Raw genomic sequence first — 19,266 nt, 5'->3', positions numbered from 1 at the left:
TGGTGGCACAGTGGTTAAGAATCCACCTGCCAATGCAGGAGACATGGGTTCGAGCCCTGGTCTGGGAAGATCCCACATGCCGCGGAGCAACTAAGCCCGTGCACCACAACTACTGAGCCTGCGCTCTAGAGCCCGTGAGCCACAACTACTGAGCCCACGTGCCACAACTACTGAAGCCCATGCTTCTACAGCCCATGCTTCACAACAAGAGAAGCCCGCACACCACCATGAAGAGCAGACCCTGCTCACCGCAACTAGAGAAAGCCCGTGTGCGGCCATGAAGACCCAACACAGCCAAAAATAAATTAATTAATTAATTGAAAAAATAAAAAGTAGTTTGTTTGGTTTTTTTCCCCTGTCATCAGGAGTTTTCGTTCTTGGTATCTGCTTTGAGACACCATGAGCATTCTTGTCCTGTTGCCACTGTTCCTGTGTTTTTGGCCTTTCTCTGCTTGAGTGTCAGTTTGTAATCTTCAAAAGCTGATGAAAAAATGAATAGGGTTCAGACAGAGAATAAAAGACCAATACAATCAGAGAATAACAAGGACAGGGTAAAATTCCTGCTGGCCAGTCCAAAGTTTTGCTGTTTTTCTTAAATGCAGAGGCAGTTTTTTAAAAGGTAAGAAGATAGAGATGGTTATATCTTTATTTTTGAAAGGTAAATATCACCATTGTTTTCCTTTTCTTATAGTGATAAGGTGATAAGACTTATTCCCAATACAGAAGAGGAAGCATATGCACTGAAGAAAATATACCAGCAACTGAAGGTAAGCGAGTGTCCACTCACTTATCATTATGCTCATAATGTGTTTACAGGGTTTTGCTGACTAGAGTTGAATAATTGGACTTCATTAGTCAAGGGAAGAAAATGATAAGAGATAGCTTGAAAGTGCCTTTAAAGGATAGTTAAGGTTACTCAAAATATTATATATCTGACCAATTATCTATTTACTAGTTCATTTATTTTCCATCTCCCTTAGTAGAATGTAAGCTTCATGAGAGAGCTTGTCTATTTTTGATCATTGCTCTGTTCTCAGTGAGTGTCTTGAATATCCTAGGAGCTCAGTAAAATTTTTCTAACAAATGGATTTAGTTTGTAATTTTCCAAAGCTTCACTTCTCCTCCTTGAAATCTCCCTGCTGATCATCTAGACACTTTCCTTCTAATTAAAACTTCAAGCAGACTTGAGTTGAGGGAAAGAAAGCTAGAAATTCAAGTTAATTAATTTTGCTATGTTTCAGTGAGTCCGATAAGAGACTTTTGTTGGCAAAGGTTGAAGGGCTTTGATTATTCAATCTTTGATGAATTCTATGGTTTTTAGAGTTAGGGTTTCTCATCTCCCCATTACTACAATATAATTGAGTGTTAACTTCAGCTAAAAGCTAAAAGCGTATGATGAGAAATGTTGTGATGGGCTCCCTTCCATGCCTACCAAGAACAGAAGCATCCCATGAAGTTTGTGGTGGTTTAGCTTCATTTTAATGGACAGCAAAGGAGACTTGCCAGGGAGGCCTCATTAACCTTCAGTGTGGGATAGACAAGCAAGTGTCCTAGGACTGCCATACAGTTCTACCTGGAGATGGTGTTAGGGGGATAACAGAGGAGGGATGACAGAATCAGTGGCTCCTGGAGATATTTATAATTATCAGACTTTTGGTCTTTTATTTTTGCTTTGATGTTTCTCTTTGACATCTTCCCTTCAGATATTGAATTTATTTGCAAATGAGGTTTTGAACTTTTATTGATTTCCTTTCTTCTTCCTCATCTGCAGCCCCTACACATGCAGTGTCTTGTTTAAGCTTGGGGGTCCCATGAGAAGGGGTCAGAGTGAGGATGCAGGAGCTTATTCCAAACTGTGGTGATTTTATCCAATAGCAGAGAGACTGTGCTCACCAGGCATTGCCTAAACCTCCTCTCCCCCTCAAAGGAATCCCTGCTCTGGGTACTGACATTGACCTTCCTCTGGTCACATATGATCATCAACCCCATTATAGCCTTTTCAGCAGCGATACCTGAACACTCTCTGAATAACCCACTAGGGACTCAAAAGTTACACAAAAACAAAGCAAATTTCAAGCAGAAGTTTCTGGCTCCATTGTGTTGTAGAAATATCACTGGAAAAAAATAATAGTCCCTTTACATCTTAGAGTGCAGTATTCCAAGGAACAAATATTCTGAACCAAATATTGGAAAACGTGATTTGTCAAAGGACTTTTCTCCCAATGTGTGAATATATTTACACGGTGAGCCTTACAAAGTTATAAAAATGAAATTGCATAGTTCTGTATGCAGTGATCACTTACCATTATCAAAAGCAATAAGATTGGGCTTCCCTGGTGGCGCAGTGGTTGAGAGTCCGCCTGCCGATGCAGGGGACACAGGTTCGTGCCCTGGTCCGGGAAGATCCCACATGCCGCGGAGCGGCTGGGCCCGTGAGCCATGGCCGCTGAGCCTGCGCGTCCGGAGCCTGTGCTCCGCAACGGGAGAGGCCACAGCAGTGAGAGGCCCGCGTACCGCAAAAAAAAAAAAAGAAAAAGAAAAAAGCAATAAGATTATATCAGTGAGAACCGTGGGGATAACTTATAAACTCATCAGTCATTGTAGACGGAACCGAAAGATGTTGAGCATAGACAGGATGGTGGACCCTAATGACAGCACATTTACATTGTGCCCTTTTTGTACTTAAAAATGCTTCTGCCTATTGTTTCCATTTGGTCCTTAAGGAAAGGGAATAATCTAGGGGAGGAAACAGTTTGTATGCAAAGGAACTTAGAAGATAACTGAGAGAAGAGGGGAGGGACTGGTGAGGAAAGAGGGGAGCAGAGTAAGGGGGGATGGGGAGTTGATATTCCAGTGTTGACGGTGTTCTGGTGAGTCCACATCACAATTACATCCAGCCCCTTGCAGTCAATTCATGCCAGTCACAGTGCTAAGTGCTTTCTATGAATGGCCTCATTTTAACGGCCCTATGAATTGGGTACTATCATTACTGCTATCTTACAGATAGAGAAACTGGGAGAGACAGACAGAGGCTAAGGAACTTGCCCCAGGTCACAGTGCAGAATTGGAACACACATCTAAGCAGTGCCAAACCCTCTAGAACCCAGGTGAGGCTACCTCTTGCCTCTAGTCTGTGTACTCTGATCGTCTTCACAATGGAGAGGATTAAGGCCAAGTTTGCAGGGCATTGGAGCCTGGTCTCAGAATGTGACCATTATCATGCTCTTACTTTATTCCTTGAGCCAGGGGTCACCAAGACCACCCCCAGGTTCAGTGATTGCAGGAGGAGGCTCACAGCTCAGCCTATAGTCCTAATCAGACCTATGATTTATTATGCAAAAGGATACAAAGCAAAATGAGCAAAAAGAAAAGGCACATGGCATGAAGTCCAGGAGAACCCAGGCACAGGTTTCCAAGAATAGTCTTCCAGGAGAGTCTCACAGAATGTTCTTAATTCCCTCGGTAACAAGCTGTGATGACACATGTGGAGCTCGCCATAGATGTAGCGCCTGGGGATTTTATTGAGCCTAATTACGTAGCCCCCTTGCCTCACACACGCCAGAATTCCAGGCTCCTGCAGGAGAGCAGGTGTTCAGCACGAGCTATACTGTTTGCACAGACACTTTAGGCACCGTGAATTGCTCTTCTCGGTTAGGATGGTAGGGACCCTCCCACAATCTAAGTCCCCGTGCCCGTCTTGCAGGCAGGCCGTTCTAAGTCTAGCAGATTCGGGCCTGCTATAATAACTCTTTTCTGCATTTTCATTTCTTTCACTAAAGAAATTGTTTTATTAGGCTGAAGTTTGAGGCACTGAGCTTAACTAAATTTCTATCAATAAGCATCATGGTAACTTGAGGTCGTTTTAAATTCATATGATTTCATCGCGTGATCCTCTTGCACTACAGAAAGCAGCAGTTCTGGCCAGGCAAAGAAAAAAGCCTGCAGAGAAGAAAGAATATGAGTGTCTGTCATCTGATGCCCTGTGGAGCTGATGGGACAGAATTGGGGCCATTGTTAACAGCTCCTTTGCACACCCTGTACACCGCCTCCAAGGGGAAGAGAGGAGGGTTTGCTGGGAGGCCTTGAGTTGCCTTCTTTCCCTACAGCACAGTGTGGTAGACAGAATTCTAAGGTGGCCCCAGCATTTCTGCCCCATAGTGTACACCCTGCATAATCCCTCCTCTGAGTGTGGGCTGGGGCCTGTTAATATGATAGAATAGTCATTCTCTTGATATGTAAAGTATTATGCAGCAGGAGGGAGATTACCTGGGGTGGGCCTAACCTAATCAGGTGAGCCCCTTAAAAGCAGAGTGTTTTCTCTAGCTGTTGGCAGAGGAAGTCAGAGAAGTGCTCCCCCTGGCACATAGTCAAGCTGCTATGTTGTGAACTGCCCATGGGAGCCATGTGATAAGGACAGTGGCTGCTAGGATGTGAGAGCCTCTGCAGCTGACAGGCAGCAAGGAACTGGAGATGTCAGTCCTACAACCATAAGGAGCTGAATTCTGCCACAACCCTATGAGCTTGGAAGACAACCCTGAGGTCCAGATGAAATCCCAGCCCAGCTTTTATCTTGACTTTTGCTCAGTGAGATCTTGAAGAAAAAATCCAGCCAGCTGTGTCTGGACTTCTGACCTACAGAACTGTAAGATGATAAATGGGTATTATTTTAAGCTGAGTTTGTGGTAATTTGTTCTGCAGCAATAGAAACGAATATGCACGGTAAGATAGCATTCCTACATGTTGGCCTTTGATGGCTGTTGGTTTAATAGCATATATGAATGCTGTAAGTTACTTTTTCTGATTTCACTGACTGTAACCAAGCATTTATGGAAAAGTGAAAAGCAACTGGAATATATGCTTAGGCTAAATTCACAGTGCCTTATCTGAAACCTGAACAAATGCAAAGTGTATGTGCATTGTTGAATGGAATCTGAGACAGTATGGTCAGGGCATAGCTAATTAGACAGAGAACTGCTGTTACAAACTGGTTACTCTCCTAATTAAATTTTATGGTTTTGCTGAAGAATTAAAACAAAGTTAAACAGAAAACCATGCCTCCAGAGAACTGGATTGAGAAAGCACCAACCAATTAAACTGTTAATTAAGAACATAACCATGATTTAAATAAAATTATGATGGAAAGGGGATAGTTTGCAGGTGAGTAAAATTAAAGTCCGAACACCATGTTCTGCCTAGATTTCTTCACAGATTCTTTGTGCTCTGAAGGGATAGAAATGGCTTTATGTAAAATCCAGACAAAGTTTCTCTTAAGAGAATTGACACAGCCTTGTTGAAAGAAAAATTAATGATGTTTGTTTCCAGTTTTCTCATCAGAGATCTGTAGGATAAAAAACTGTCCTGTATCCAAAAGTTTATCATTTTTTCAAACTAAAACATAGCCTCAAAAATATTAGTTTTCTTGATATCTTTGAATGACATATCTAGACTCATAAATTTCCATGGGAAAAGACTACACTTCTTATGAGGAAGCCTTCATCCTTTCTCCTTAGCTTGGCTGTGAACTTGGCTGCTGCCTTTCCCAGGTGTGACCTCTCTCCTCAGTATCGTGCTATAGTTGAATGTTCTTATCGCTAATCCTCCTTGGTACCCGCCCAAGTCATGCAGCTGGAGCTGTAGGAGCTCCAGAACACCTGTGGTCCCTTGGCGCTTACAAGCTCAAACATCCAACTGGATGGTGGAATGGACTGGGAAACTTGTGAGAAGGAAGACAGATGACAGAATCCTTGCTATGCGAGTTATTTGTTCCAAGTTTCATTAGCAACCAGTTGTGCCATTAGAGGATCTCTTAAGCATGGCTGTGAAAGGCAGAATTCTAAGATGCCCTTCAAGATTCTTAGCCCTGGTATATACACACCTTCTCCCAGCTCTTCCATCAAACACTAATCTAGGCACTGCTTTAAAAGGATTTTGCAAATGTAAGTAAGGTACCAAATCAGTTGATCTTAAAATAGGGAGATTATCCAGGTGGGCCTGACCTAATCAGGTGAGCACTTTAAAAATAGAGTGTTTTCCCCACATCACTGCAAAAGAAGAAATAGAAAGATGGACTCCTGCTGGCCTGGAGGAAATCAACCATCCAAGCTGAGGGCTGCCGTGTAACAAGAAACTGCAGGAGGACTCTAGTTATTGACAGTTGCCCCCAGTTGACTAGAAGAAAACAGAGACCTCAGTCCTACAACTACAGTGAAATTTTACCAGCAACCATTGAGAATGTAAGAGGATCCTGAGCCACAGATGAGACTGAAGCCTAAGCTGGCACCTTAATTTCGGCCCTGTGACACCCTAAGCAGAAAATCAAGCCACTTTTGACCTACAGAAATGGTAAAGGAAGAACTGAGCTGCTAAATTTGTGGTAACTTAGCAATAAAAATCTAAGAAAGTGGCCTCAAGCAGCCAGTGACTTAGTGAGCTAGCTGATGATACACAGAACCGTTATGAATGATATTGAAAGATGAAAGTGAAGAAGAGACCAAAACTTGGATCTGTCAAAATGTTTGGGGCAGGAAATAGCATTTACATTTTTTTTGTTAAAGGCTTTGTAAAGTAATGAAGCAGCATTACTTTTGCTTTCTCTGGCGTGATTTTTGAAAGTAAGAAAGCTCCTTATAATCCAGACAGATGTCCAAATGCAGTTATGGATTAAATTTCAGAAATACGAATTTCAGACGTGGTATGCAGTTTTCTCCCTCTGTGTGGTTATTGGTAATTAGTAAACTCAATAACAAAAACATATTAAGAGAAACAATACAATCTGTGGGAAAGACAGGAATACATTGGAAACATTTTTTCAAAAGTAAAAAAAAAAACCCTACAGTCCCCCCCCCCCCCCGCCCCGGTACGCGGGCCTCTCACTGTTGTGGCCTCTCCCGCTGCGGAGCACAGGCTCCGGATGCGCAGGCTCAGCGGCCATGGCTCACGGGCCCAGCCGCTCTGCGGCATGTGGGATCTTCCCAGACCTGGGCACGAACCCGTGTCCCCTGCATCGGCAGGCGGACTCTCAACCACTGCGCCACCAGGGAAGCCCCCTACAGTACTCTTATTATGATTACCCCAGATCCTTTATTAAATTTACTCAAATAGGTTGACAACATGACCTTGGACTAATACCACCATATTTTTTTAATAGATATTTATTGGAGTATAATTGCTTCACAATACTGTTTTAGTTTCTGTTGCTCAACAAAGCGAATCAGCCATACGCATACACATGTCCCCATATCCCCTCCCTCTTGAGCCTCCCTCCCACCCTCCCTATCCCACCCCTCTAGGTCATTGCAAATCACCGAGCTGACCTCCCTGTGCTATGCGGCTGCTTCCCACTAGCTATCTGTTTTACATTCGGTAGTGTATATATGTCGATGCTACTCTCACTTCCCCCCAGCTTCCCCCTCCCACCCCATGTCCTCAAGTCCATTCTCTATGTCTGCCTCTTTATTCCTGCCCTGTAACTAGGTTCATCAGTACCTTTTTTTCTTTTTTAAGATTCCACATATATGCGTTAATATACTATATTTGTTTTTCTCTTTCTGGCTTCACTCTGTATGACAGACTCTAGGTCCACTGTATTTTAAGTTGACCATGTTTCCTTTCTGTTTGTAAGATGTCTCAGTTTTGATGTTTAAACAACCTGGTTTGAGATGAGTTTTTAAACTTTAAAAGTATTGGGTTGGCCAAAAATTTCGTTCAGGGTTCTCCGTAAGGTGTTACGGAGAAACCCAGACGAACTTTTTGGTCAACCTAATAGTTGCTCTTATTGGATGACAGTAATTGCTATTCCTAAAGTGCATGAGACTGGACAGTTTGAGAGGTCAGGTCCAACCAGTCTCCCATAGAAGGTGATCTCAACTGGGCTCATTCATGCATCTGCCATCATTCTCACGACTAGTGGTTGGCTGTGTGCTGGGATGACAGGACAGCTGGACCATGTGTCTCTTATGGTCTAGCTGGCTAGCCTGGGGGTCACAGGGATCCAAGAGGAAACTTACAAAGCTCTTTGAACCCAAACTTGAAACTCAGATATACTTCTTGTTTGTTTGTTTCATATATTTTTTTTAAATTGGGGTATAGTTGTTTTACAATGTTGTGTTAGTTTCTACTGTACAGCGAAGTGAAATAGAGTTCCCTGTGCTATACAGCAGGTTCTCATTAGTTATCTATTTTATACATATTAGTGTATGTTTGTTAATCTCAGTCTTCCACTTCATCCCACCCCCCCTTTCCCCCCTGGGTGTCCATACATTTGTTCTCTGCATCTGTGTCTCTATTTCTGCCTTGCAAACCAGTTCTTCTGTGACATTTTTCTAGATTCCACAAATATGTGTTAATATACAATATTTGTTTTTCTCTTTCTGTGTCACACTCTGTGTGACAGTCTCTAGGTCCATCCACATCTCTACAAATGACCCAATTTAGTTCCTTTTTATGGCTAATATTCCACTGTATATGTGTACCACATCTTTATTCATTTGTCTGTCAATGGACACTTAGGTTGCTTCCATGACCTGGCTATTGTAAATAGTGCTGCAATGAACATTGGGGTGCATGTGTCTTTTTGAATTATGGTTTTCTCTGAGTATATGCCCAGTAGTGGGATTGCTGGGTCATATGGTAATTCTATTTTTAGTTTTTTAAGGAACCTCCATACTGTTCTCCATAGTGGCCGTATCAATTTACATTCCCACCAGCAGTGCAAGAGGGTTCCCTTTTCTCCACACCCTCTCCAGCATTTGTTGTTTGTAGATTTTCTAATGATGCCCATTCTAACTGGTGCGAGGTGATACCTCATTGTAGTTTTGATTTGCGTTTCTCTAATAATTAGTGATGTTGAGCAGCTTTTCATGTGCTTCTTGGCCATCTGTATGTCTTCTTGGGAGAAATGTCTATTTAGGTCTTCCACCCATTTTTTGATTGGGTTGTTTGTCTTTTTGATGTTGAACTGCGTGAGCTGTTTGTATATTTTGGAGATTAATCCTTTGTCCATTGATTCATTTGCAAATATTTTCTCCCGTTCTGAGGGTTGCCTTCTCATCTTGTTTATGGTTTCCTTTGCTGTGCAAAAGTTTTTAAGTTTCATTAGGTCCCATTTGCTTATCTTTGTTTTTATTTCCATTACTCTAGGAGGTGGGTCAAAAAAGATCTTGCTGTGATTTATGTCCAAGAGTGTTATTCCTGTGTTTTCCTCTACGAGTTTGATAGTGTCCGGCCTTACATTTAGGTCTTTAATCTATTTTGAGTTTATTTTTGTGTATGGTGTTAGGGAGTGTTCTAATTTCATTCTTTTACATGGAGCTGTCCAGTTTTCCCAGCAGCACTTATTGAAGAAACTCAGATATACTTCTACCACATTCCACCAGACAAAGGAAGTCAGAGGGCCAGCCCAGATTCAAGGACTGGGAAAACAGACTTGATGAAATGATTGCAGTTCTTGATGAAATGATTGCAAGGTGTGAATGCAGACATGAGAAAAATTTGTGGTCATTTTTATAACCTGCCCCACCCACATATCCTTTCCAGTCTGTCAATAAATCCGAGGTGAAAATGGCAGCTACCTACCTTGTCTGTATTCTCACTGCCATTGCCTTAGTTCTGACCCTGATTGCCTTTATTCTGATTTACACTCATCTCCCAAACTGCCTTTCCATCACCTCATGTATGACTCCTACCTCTTTTCCATACTGTAGTCAAGGTGATCTTATGAAGTGAAAAACTGACCACGTCACATCTCTACTTAAAACCTTTTAAGTATCCCCCCTACCCATTATCAACAGCAGTATCTCCAGCCCAGACTGCACATTGAATCATCTCGGAAGGTGATATCTGGTCCCCCTGCCAGAGATTCTGACTCAGTTGCTTGGGTAAGCCTTGATTATTAGTTATCTTTTTAAAAGCTCTCTAGGTGAATCCATAGGTAGAAAGGGGAGTCAACCACTGGCCAAGGGTATAGACTTCAAACTCTTTGGCATGACACGTGAAGCCCTTGAAAACCACACCCTGCCTGTCTCTCAGACATTTCTCAGAATCCATCACTATCCTTGGCTGTGTTCTTCACCATCGCTGTACTGACCTGACTATAGTGTCTCTCTGAAGGGCCTTTTCTCCAGCAGTTCCTCTTGTCTGGAATGCTCTTCTCCTCTTTGCCCTGCTTGTAAATACCACTCACCTTTGAAGACTTGGCTAAAGCATGGATTGTCCTTGAATTCTTTGACCCTCACTGAAGTCTACAGACAGGATATCCTGGCATCCTTGGCACTTTGTACTTCCAGCATCTTTCCTCCCCCAACCCATCCCCAGTGGAATGAGTTTCTTACAGATCTGCAATTTAGTGGATCCCTGAATTTCATACAGTGACTAGGGAGTCATTGATGGGAGAGAAAAGAGTGAGTCTTCAACTGGTGCTAAAAGAGCGCACAGTAAGGCGCTCACTCCTAGGAACACAGCCCAGACAAGACGTAGAAAAGACCATTATTCCTTCCTGACCCACCCATTGGCTTTCACTTCTTTTCCTGTTCTTTGTAAATCACCCTTTTTATTTATTCTTGTGATTTCACCTGGAAAACTAACAAAACTGGAGGGCATGATTTTCACTTTGTCATATGTGAATCTCACTCTTTCCACTTTTAAAGGGCATGAACATGTGATCGAGGATATGGGAATAGATGAAGTTCTTTTTCAAGGGCAGAGATGAGGCTTCTTGGTGACTGAGAGGTTTCCTATCCAGTGTACAGACTATACTTTGGTGCCATTTCTTGGACCCATGAACTTAGAGCAGCCTCTGCATCAGCCACAGTCACAGAGTTTGCTTGAGTTTTAAAAGCTTCTTGTTTCCTACCATATTTTTTTTTCTCTAGCTACATAAATGTGGAGTGATTTTCACTGTCTTCCTTTGTTTTAGAGGTCCTTGGTGAGAAGGATTACACCTGTTTTAGAGAAATGGGCACCAGCATGTAAATAAGTACCAGTGACTTAAAAGGATTGACTATCACCATCCAAACACATATATTAACTATTTAGCCATGAGAGTCTTGGACAGGTCAGATGTGAAAAGCAGTTAGCACGGTGATCATTGAGAGTATAACCCCTGGAGGTATACTTCCTAGGATCATATCCAGACTCTTTCGTGTCCTGTGAGTGTCAGCAAATTACCTAACTTCTCTGTGCCTCCACTCCCTAATCTGTAATGCAGGGAAATTCAGAAAGAGTTGATTACCCCACATTTGGGTTAACCTATAGCTGGAACATATGTTTCTCTACACAGCAGCTATTTGTTGACATGCTGCGTCTCCCTCAGCAGATTGAGAACCTTCCAAGGGCAAAGACTACTTACCATTCTTCTTCAGGTGGGATCAGTGTCTGACTCTCCCTGGTGCCTGGCCATAGTAGGTACTCAGCAAACCTTGAAGGAATGAGCAGATGTAATTCATTCATTCATCTACTTGCCTATCATTATAATACAAGCCACTCGAACTTGGATTCTAATCGAGAACATATGTATGTCTGAATACATTTTAAACAGGATCCAAAAAATGAAAATAGAGGTAGAAATGAGAATTACTGTAGAATGATGGGTTAAGGGAGTATCAAGGAATAGGCAAAGGTTTAAGGTATAGGAAATTATCTGTCTCTTCAGTTACAAAGGAAGTTTGACGGAGGAAGTGCGATTTCTGGAAAAGCTTGATGTAAGTTTCTTGAGAGAATCATCTCTGAGTTCTGCCATTTTCTTCTAGAGCCTCACGTAACTTTAGGATTTTGCCTTTGGGCATCGACTGACTCAATGAATACAATAATGCTAATTGCCAGGAATACTTCAGTTTGAAAATCAGAGCTCAGGTGTTTAGGAATCGACTTGTTGTTTTCTAAAATCAAAAATGTCTCTAACTCTTTAAGCGTTTGACATCCTTGATTGACAAATCTGTTCCTTTCTTATAACCTAAAAACAGTTACTAGGGATGCCTACGTGGCCCTTCTCTATGACCTAAAAACAAAATTCAGAGCAGCTTTTGCATATTCATCAGCCACCACCACAAAGACTTGACTTGATTAAAGACACTTCCTGTTTTCTACCGTTTTGTTTTAATAGCTGTATAACTGTAGAGTGATTAAAATTCCCACTGTCCCACAAATACATCTCTTAGATCTTTTCCTGATAATTACATTTGCTTCGAGGCTATCTGATCATGAGTGTTCTTCTATTCTCTCACACTTTAGTCACATTTTGAAAGTGGTCTGTGATCTGGGCTAAGAATCAGCCTCATACTCTTTATTTATTTTATTTATTTATTTTTTTGTGGTACGCGGGCCTCTCACCATCGCGGCCTCTCCCGTTGCGGAGCACAGGCTCTGGACGCGCAGGCTTAGTGGCCATGGCTCACGGGCCCAGCCGCTCCGCGGCATGTGGGATCTTCCCGGACCGGGGCACGAACCCGTGTCCCCTGCATCGGCAGGCGGACTCCCGACCACTGCGCCACCAGGGAAGCCCCACACCAGTAATTTGAACAGGGAAATATTTATATAAAGTAGTATTAACTAGGAAATGGTGACTGACTACTAAAAGGCATATGAGAGAAAACACAAGTGCAGAGAGCAACTACTACCCCCGGGATGAGAAAGAATACACAGGAAGGGACTAAGAACTTGATAGAGCCTTTTCCACCACTCCCCATCCCAAGGCTGAGATTCAGGTCTCCTTGGAGTCAGTAGCCCGCTGAGTGGTGGAGAAATTGACCAGGGTGCCTGCAGGCCAGAGCTAGTCTAGAGGTAGCTGTTTGCTGTGGTGTCAGAAAAACTTTCCAGAGAGTAAGTGCAACTGGGACTCACATATGCCACCAAAAAGCCGCGTCATAGGAGGGAAGAAAGCACATGGGAACCGGAAGAAGCCCCTTCCTCTGCTGTATCTTACTCTCTACAGCCCTCTCTTGACAAAGCCTAACGCTGACCAGCTATCAAAGGAGAAATGTTTACAGGGTACAGCTCAAGCATCACAAAGCAGAGCAAAGAGGGTGGATTTGCAGTTGAAAGGCGGTATATTAATAACACATCACCTTTGCTAGTGCCAGAGATAGGGTAGTTAACAAGATAAATTAAGTCCCTTGTACTCACCCTACCATCTGAAGAGAAATAAAGTGACAGTCACGGCAAGGGGTAGCTGTTAAGGAATGGCGTCAAATCCCTCTACCCGCCAGAAAAGGAGAGAGAAGGGATTTAACAGTTGTTCTGCACTTGACTTTGTGCCCAGCACACTGCTAAGTATCAAATATTTATCATGGGAGCTCTGCAATTTAATGGAAGGTTGGGATTATTAACCCAGTTTTTAGATGAACAAAATGGAGCCATTCTGCTTCCATCCCACAGAAGATTTTTTTTCATTTAAGGGAGTTCCTTGTGAACATGATTTAAGGAGAAGTTTCACCTGAAATCTTTATCAGGTTTGAAAAAAACCTTTTGCTGAGATTCTTCCGTGGCTAGGTGAGAGTAAGGAAGGACCCTGGGATGCGCTAAGGTGGGAGTCCAGATGGAAGGAGCTGGGGGCTTGCCGCGGGCAGACCTAGCTCCCTTTACAATGTTGTACCAGAAGCACTGTGGGCCTGGGCCATCAGCCATCTCTCCTGCCGTCTCCAGCAACACACCTCTTCTTTATTTCTTCGTTAATAATGTGTTCAAACCATCTCAGCACATTTTCTTTCAGTATATCTAAGTAATTGACATCAAACATTAAAAAATTATTTTTCTACTCTGTGAATAATGCAGGAGCAGCTAAGACACTAGAGGGAAAATAGTGACTGGGAGTATGGTATTTTATGGTATTTCTATTTTAGCAGATCTAAATCTGTATATCACAGAGCTTCTTGTTTATCAGACGTATTTCAAAAAAACATTGGGCCAAGCAATTTAGAGACGATAAAGGAAACACAGCTTTGATTTTGTGATAATAATCTCTTGGGGTCACCCGAAACCTTACCGGAGCAGCAGAGTGCTTACTGGTCAAGAGATCAGTTGATCAAAGTTCATCAAGATAAATGATATATACTAAAGGTTGACTTTCATAGGACCTACGATACTGCCTAGAATAATTTATTCCTTATACAAATAAGATCTACATCGTACAACCATACGTGGATTCACTCTCAGATAAGGAATGTAAGAAACATAAGCCATAAGAGTTCATTCTCTGACCAGTAACATGTAGCCTCTTTTTCTTCATCAGACCTGTGAATCGTGGTCTCTAGAAAATGTCCAGGAAGCCAGAAGATGGCATCTATGGATAAGGAGAGAGCAGTTACTTGAGGGTTATGATCAGAATTCCAGATCACTTTAATTAAGTAGTAGAAGGTTCAGAAACACAGAAATTAAAGTTATCTTAAGGACAAATGCAGAGTAATGCTTGCAAAATTTTAAACTATAAGTCACACAGAAGGGAAAAGTCAAAGGCCATAGTGAAATGTGAGCTCGTCATGAACAAGCAGTGTAGAGTTACGCATCTGTAAGTTGGTTGCCTTCAGTATGCAAGGACTCTGAGTTTCGCAGGTTCCTGGAGGGGACTTTGTATGACGGTCCATTAGTTGTGCAACAAAATTGTCTTCTATTCTTCCTGGGCACTGTATTTCCAACCTTCCTTGCAGTTAGGTGTGGCCATGTGACTGGAATGTACACAAAAGTGATGTAGGCCATTTCTGGACCAAGAGTTTAGAGAAAGGAAGCCTTCCCTCCATGCCTCCTTTCTTCTGTTGCCTGAATGACAGTAATAACAGGCCCCAAAAGGATGGAAGAGCTGTGACATGGAAAATTTCTGGATCCCTGAATTACTACATAGAGGAAAGCTGCCTGCACTCAAGAAATACCCACTTTTGTTATGTGAACAAGGAATAAACTTCTCTTGTATTTGGGTCATTTTTTTGTGTTTGAGCACTGTAGGGAAGGAAAACTAATTTTCCCTCTACCCTCTGTGTTCTTAGCTGAGACCCCTGTAATAAAAAGCAGTAACAAAAGAAAAACAAATAGAAATCTGTTAACAGGTATACTTCATGTATACCTGGGAGATACCCATGGGAAATTGAGTAACTCCCCAAGGTGACTTAGAATTCAGACTTAAATACCATCCTAATAGAGAAAAAAGAGGGGATATAGACCTCTTAGGGGAGAGTAAGTGATTTTTAGGAAAGATGAAGGGGCCCTTAGAAGGATAGACGGGAGGTATAATAGTTTGTGACAAAGTTTGGCTGGCTGTAGTATCAATTTCTAGCCTCCTCTCCTGTGATAAGAGTCAATCTTCCCTGGTTGATGAGACTCCGAGGGAGGGGAGTTATGTCAATTGACAGGAGTGTTTTTTAGAGGATGTGGTTTTAGGCAGATAAGGAGAGTAAAGAGAAAAGCCTCTCCCTGCATTTGCTGTTTTTCAAGTGCCTACAGCTTAAAATAATCAATGTACCAAAGCAGCATGTTTGGAGGTGGCATGTCCTGAGCTACTACAGTCATATTTGGGGTGGCATATTCTGCCCTTCAGCATCATCACATCTAATACTGAAGATGGTACATCCGAGTGCTGCCTTAACAAAAGCAAAAATATATGGCATTAGCTTAGCAGCTGGGCAGTAGGTGGAAGGAGCGTAGACATCACTCTGGAAAGAAAAAGACCAATGTTATGTGATAATATTTGGTAAAACTATCAGCTGAACTTGGAAGGCAAAGAAAGTGCTTAATGATCCTATAGCTCTAAGGAAAGTAGTTGCAAATGCCCAGAATATTAGCACGTGTTGGTTCTTCTCGCTGTTTATAGAAAGGTATCACAAGAAGGAGCTGAGTTCAGGCAGGAATTGACCAGTTTACAAGCAGAAATGAAAAGGAATTGGGGTATGAAAAGGCAGGGAAAATCAAACTGCTTCTAGATCCTAATCGGAAGAAAAAAAGACTGAAAAAGTTTTTCTGCATAAAAGGTCCATTAAGATTTCTCAGGTTTGCAAAGTGACTTAGATTAAGTGAGTTCCTTTCCTACCTTTCCACTCCAGCCTGCTGTTTCCAATACCCTCAAAAGTGGCTTCCATTAAGTTAGGGGGAGGGGGCAGTGCCCAGGACCAGGAAGCCAAAAATTATAAGACAGATTTGAGGATTACATTTAGGAAAGAACTTAGGATGTGATTACAAAGTCTATCTAGTTTTTGAGAGATGGCCCAAAATATCATAGACCTGATCAAAAAGTAAAAAAATATATCAGTATCAAATGGTCATAGCTGTAGGGGGAAAGTAAAGCAGGAAAGAACGTTGAAAGGCACACAGTGTAATTTTAAATAGAACGGTTGGAAAGACATCATTGAAAAGATGGCATTTGAGCAAAGGTTTGAAGGAGGTAAGGGTGAGTTTTATTCCTCCACCTTTGGGAATAGCCACCCCTTCCATATTTACCTGTCAAAAGGGCCAGTCCCGGACGCTAACTCATGAGACGATTTTGCCAGCTTCCACGACTGGAGGTATACGTTCTCCTGGAGCCCATGAAGAACTTTATTATTCTCTTGGACAGTCTGCTCTCACATTCTGGTTTTCTTACTCAGACACATGTTCTCATTCACTCATGAGTTGTGGGAAATGAAAAACCAATCTGACAAGGATAACCTGAGGTTAATAGATTGTCGCTCTCTTTGCCTTAACCCTACCCAACCTCCATCACCACCCGACAATGTTTTGATATTGACAATTGACATTTCTTAGCATCCTTTCGTTCCTTCCAACCAAACTGCTGCTTGTATACCCCTTCCACGTAGAAATACTACCTTTCATGCCTAATATACAAAGGATACACTTTTTACAAGATGTGTAGTACGTGTGTTAATACAAAGGATGAAAAATGTTGATGACCACCCATAGGCTTAACTTGAGTGAAGGGGACAGAATGGTTTTGAGACAGAAAGAGACAGACTTATGAGACAGTTTGAAGGCAAAAGAAAAGTAAAACCAAACAGTTACAGAATTTAGGTTCAATGTAATCTGGGGTTAACAGGAAGGCTTTAGAGAGAACGTAATGCTTCGTGATTCAAGTCCTTGGTTATTCTCAAAGAAAAAAGAAGGTGGAAGGAAAAATCTGATTTGCCTGGGAATCATTTGCAGACTATCTCACTGAACAGTTTCACCACCATAACTCCAGGTTACCTTAAAAGAAACTTAGTAAATACTGACTACAGATCTGAATGTTCCCAATACTCTTCAAAGAATCTATAATTGTTATCTTTAATGTTGTTTAAAAAAAATTCATGGACATGCTCTAGCAACTGTCAGTTTCATTTAGTATCCATTTTATTTTATTTTATTTTTTTAAACCACTGATTTTGCCTTATGAAGGCCTTTCTCACGTTTCGTTTTGTTGTTTGTTGTTTTGGGGTGTTTTTTTTTTTGGTTTTTTTTTTGGCTGCATTGGATCTTTGTTGCTGTGCGCCAGCTTTCTCTAGTTGCGGTGCGTGGGCTTCTCTTTGTGGTGGCTTGTTTTGTTGCAGAGCACAGGTTCTAGGCATGTGGGCTTCAGTAGTTGTGGCACGCAGGCTCAGTAGTTGTGGCTCATGGGCTCTAGAGCGCGGGCTAGGTAGCTGTGGCGCACGGGCTTAGTTGCTCCACGGCATGAGGGATCTTCCTGGACCAGGGCTCGAACTCATGTCCCCTGCATTGGCAGGTGGGTTCTTAACCACTGTGCAACCAGGGAAGTCCCTAGTATCCATTTGGAATTAATAGAGCCTTTCTTCCTTTTAATAACAACCTCATTCCTCTTGGAAAACCATAATCCTGAAAGAAGTATGATAAAGTACAGAAAGAACTCTTTCAAGAATAAATGTTTGTAATTTAATGAAAAGTTAAATAAATTTCTAAATGTTTCCTCTCTAAGAATTTTATAAGAAGAATTGCTAAAAGTAAAACAGTTTGGGACAAATCCTGCACCCATCTCTACTTGGGAGGTAAAGAGTACATGCATGTGATTGTAACGCTCAAAGTGACCCCCTGTACTTAAATTGAAACATTTCAAGAATGCAATTCTTTTGTGACATAGAAGGATATTTCATAGAAACAGAATGATCCTTGGAACTAAAAGCATTTTGTCTGAGGGTATAATAGACAAAACCCAGATCAAACCTCAAAAATAGGAACAAAAATGGAAATCCAAAGATTAGTTTTGTCACAATTTCTTGTTGTAATGAGAACATTAGCTTTTTTAAAGTAAGGTATAGAAAACTTATAAAATTCTTATATCAAATTCATAAGATTATAAAATTCTTATAGAACACCTTGCTATCAAGGGATTCCAAACTCTTTATAAAACGTTAGTTGATTTAATTCTCACACTTCCTAAGCAGGTAAAGAAATGACAAGCGGTGTGTGTGATGGGCTTTATCTCATTTTCTGCCAGGGAACGTGAGTCACAGTTACCCCTGAAGCAGTAATGGAGCTATAATTTCCTAACATTCGGTTGAGGCACTGATCTGACTCATTCTACCTTACCTCCCTTTGAGTAGAGCAGTAATGTTCCGATTTTGCTCTTATTTCTGTTTCTCTAAGGTCTGGCAATGGGGTATTATAGTTCATGCCTTCATGTAGAACTTGATGAGATGCAGGAGAGGGGAAGGTTTTTAGAAGAAGCAGCTTTGTTTCTGTTTTAAGGGGGTTAAACACTCAGAGTACTGGGTCTCAGTACATGAGAGTTATTCTGCTAAAGAGTAATTCCTTTTTGTCGTGATGCATGTAGGGTTCAAATGGACTCATTAGAAACTGAATTTATTTATTTTTGACTATAAAATAATACATATAGTGTTCAAAAATCAAAATGTTTAGAGGATACACAGTAAAAAAAAATCCCCTCCCACTTCCCTCCTCTTGTCATGCAATTCTTCCCACAAAGGCAACCAGTGTTACCAGTTTCTTACAGAGACATTTGACACAAATCCAGGAAGGGAGGTAGTGGGGGGAGGGAATAAAGATACTCCATAGATTATAACAAAACTATACACACTGTTCTACTCATGTTCTTCACTTAAGATATCTTAGCAATCATTCCATAACAAAATATTTAAAACTCCCTTATTCTTTTTTATAGCTCCATAGTCTTTCATTGTGTGGACATACCAAAACATCTTTAACCAGTCTTCTGATGATGTTAAGACTGCTTCCAATCTTGTGCTATTATGAACATTGCTGCAATGAAGAACCTGATAGGAAATTCATTTCCCATATGTACAAGAAGGATAACTTCTCAGAAATGGAATTCCTGGGTCAAAGAGG

The 19,266-nt window shown here is 41.6% G+C and overlaps 1 protein-coding gene across 1 annotated transcript in view; it reads left to right on the top strand.

Annotated features, from left to right (window-relative positions):
* The window catches only part of CPA6 (carboxypeptidase A6), a 264,167-nt gene that overhangs the window by 105,287 nt on the left and 139,614 nt on the right, over positions 1–19,266 (top strand). Inside the window, exon 2 of the mRNA XM_004274947.4 lies at positions 692–767. Within this exon, the coding sequence (XP_004274995.1) occupies positions 692–767 (76 nt within the window). The remainder of the gene's footprint in view (positions 1–691; positions 768–19,266) is intronic.

Source organism: Orcinus orca, chromosome 17 (assembly GCF_937001465.1).
Source record: "Orcinus orca chromosome 17, mOrcOrc1.1, whole genome shotgun sequence".
Classification (NCBI taxonomy): domain Eukaryota; kingdom Metazoa; phylum Chordata; class Mammalia; order Artiodactyla; family Delphinidae; genus Orcinus; species Orcinus orca.
The sequence above is the reverse complement of the archived record's forward strand: the minus strand, read 5'-3'. Positions and strand labels throughout refer to the sequence as shown.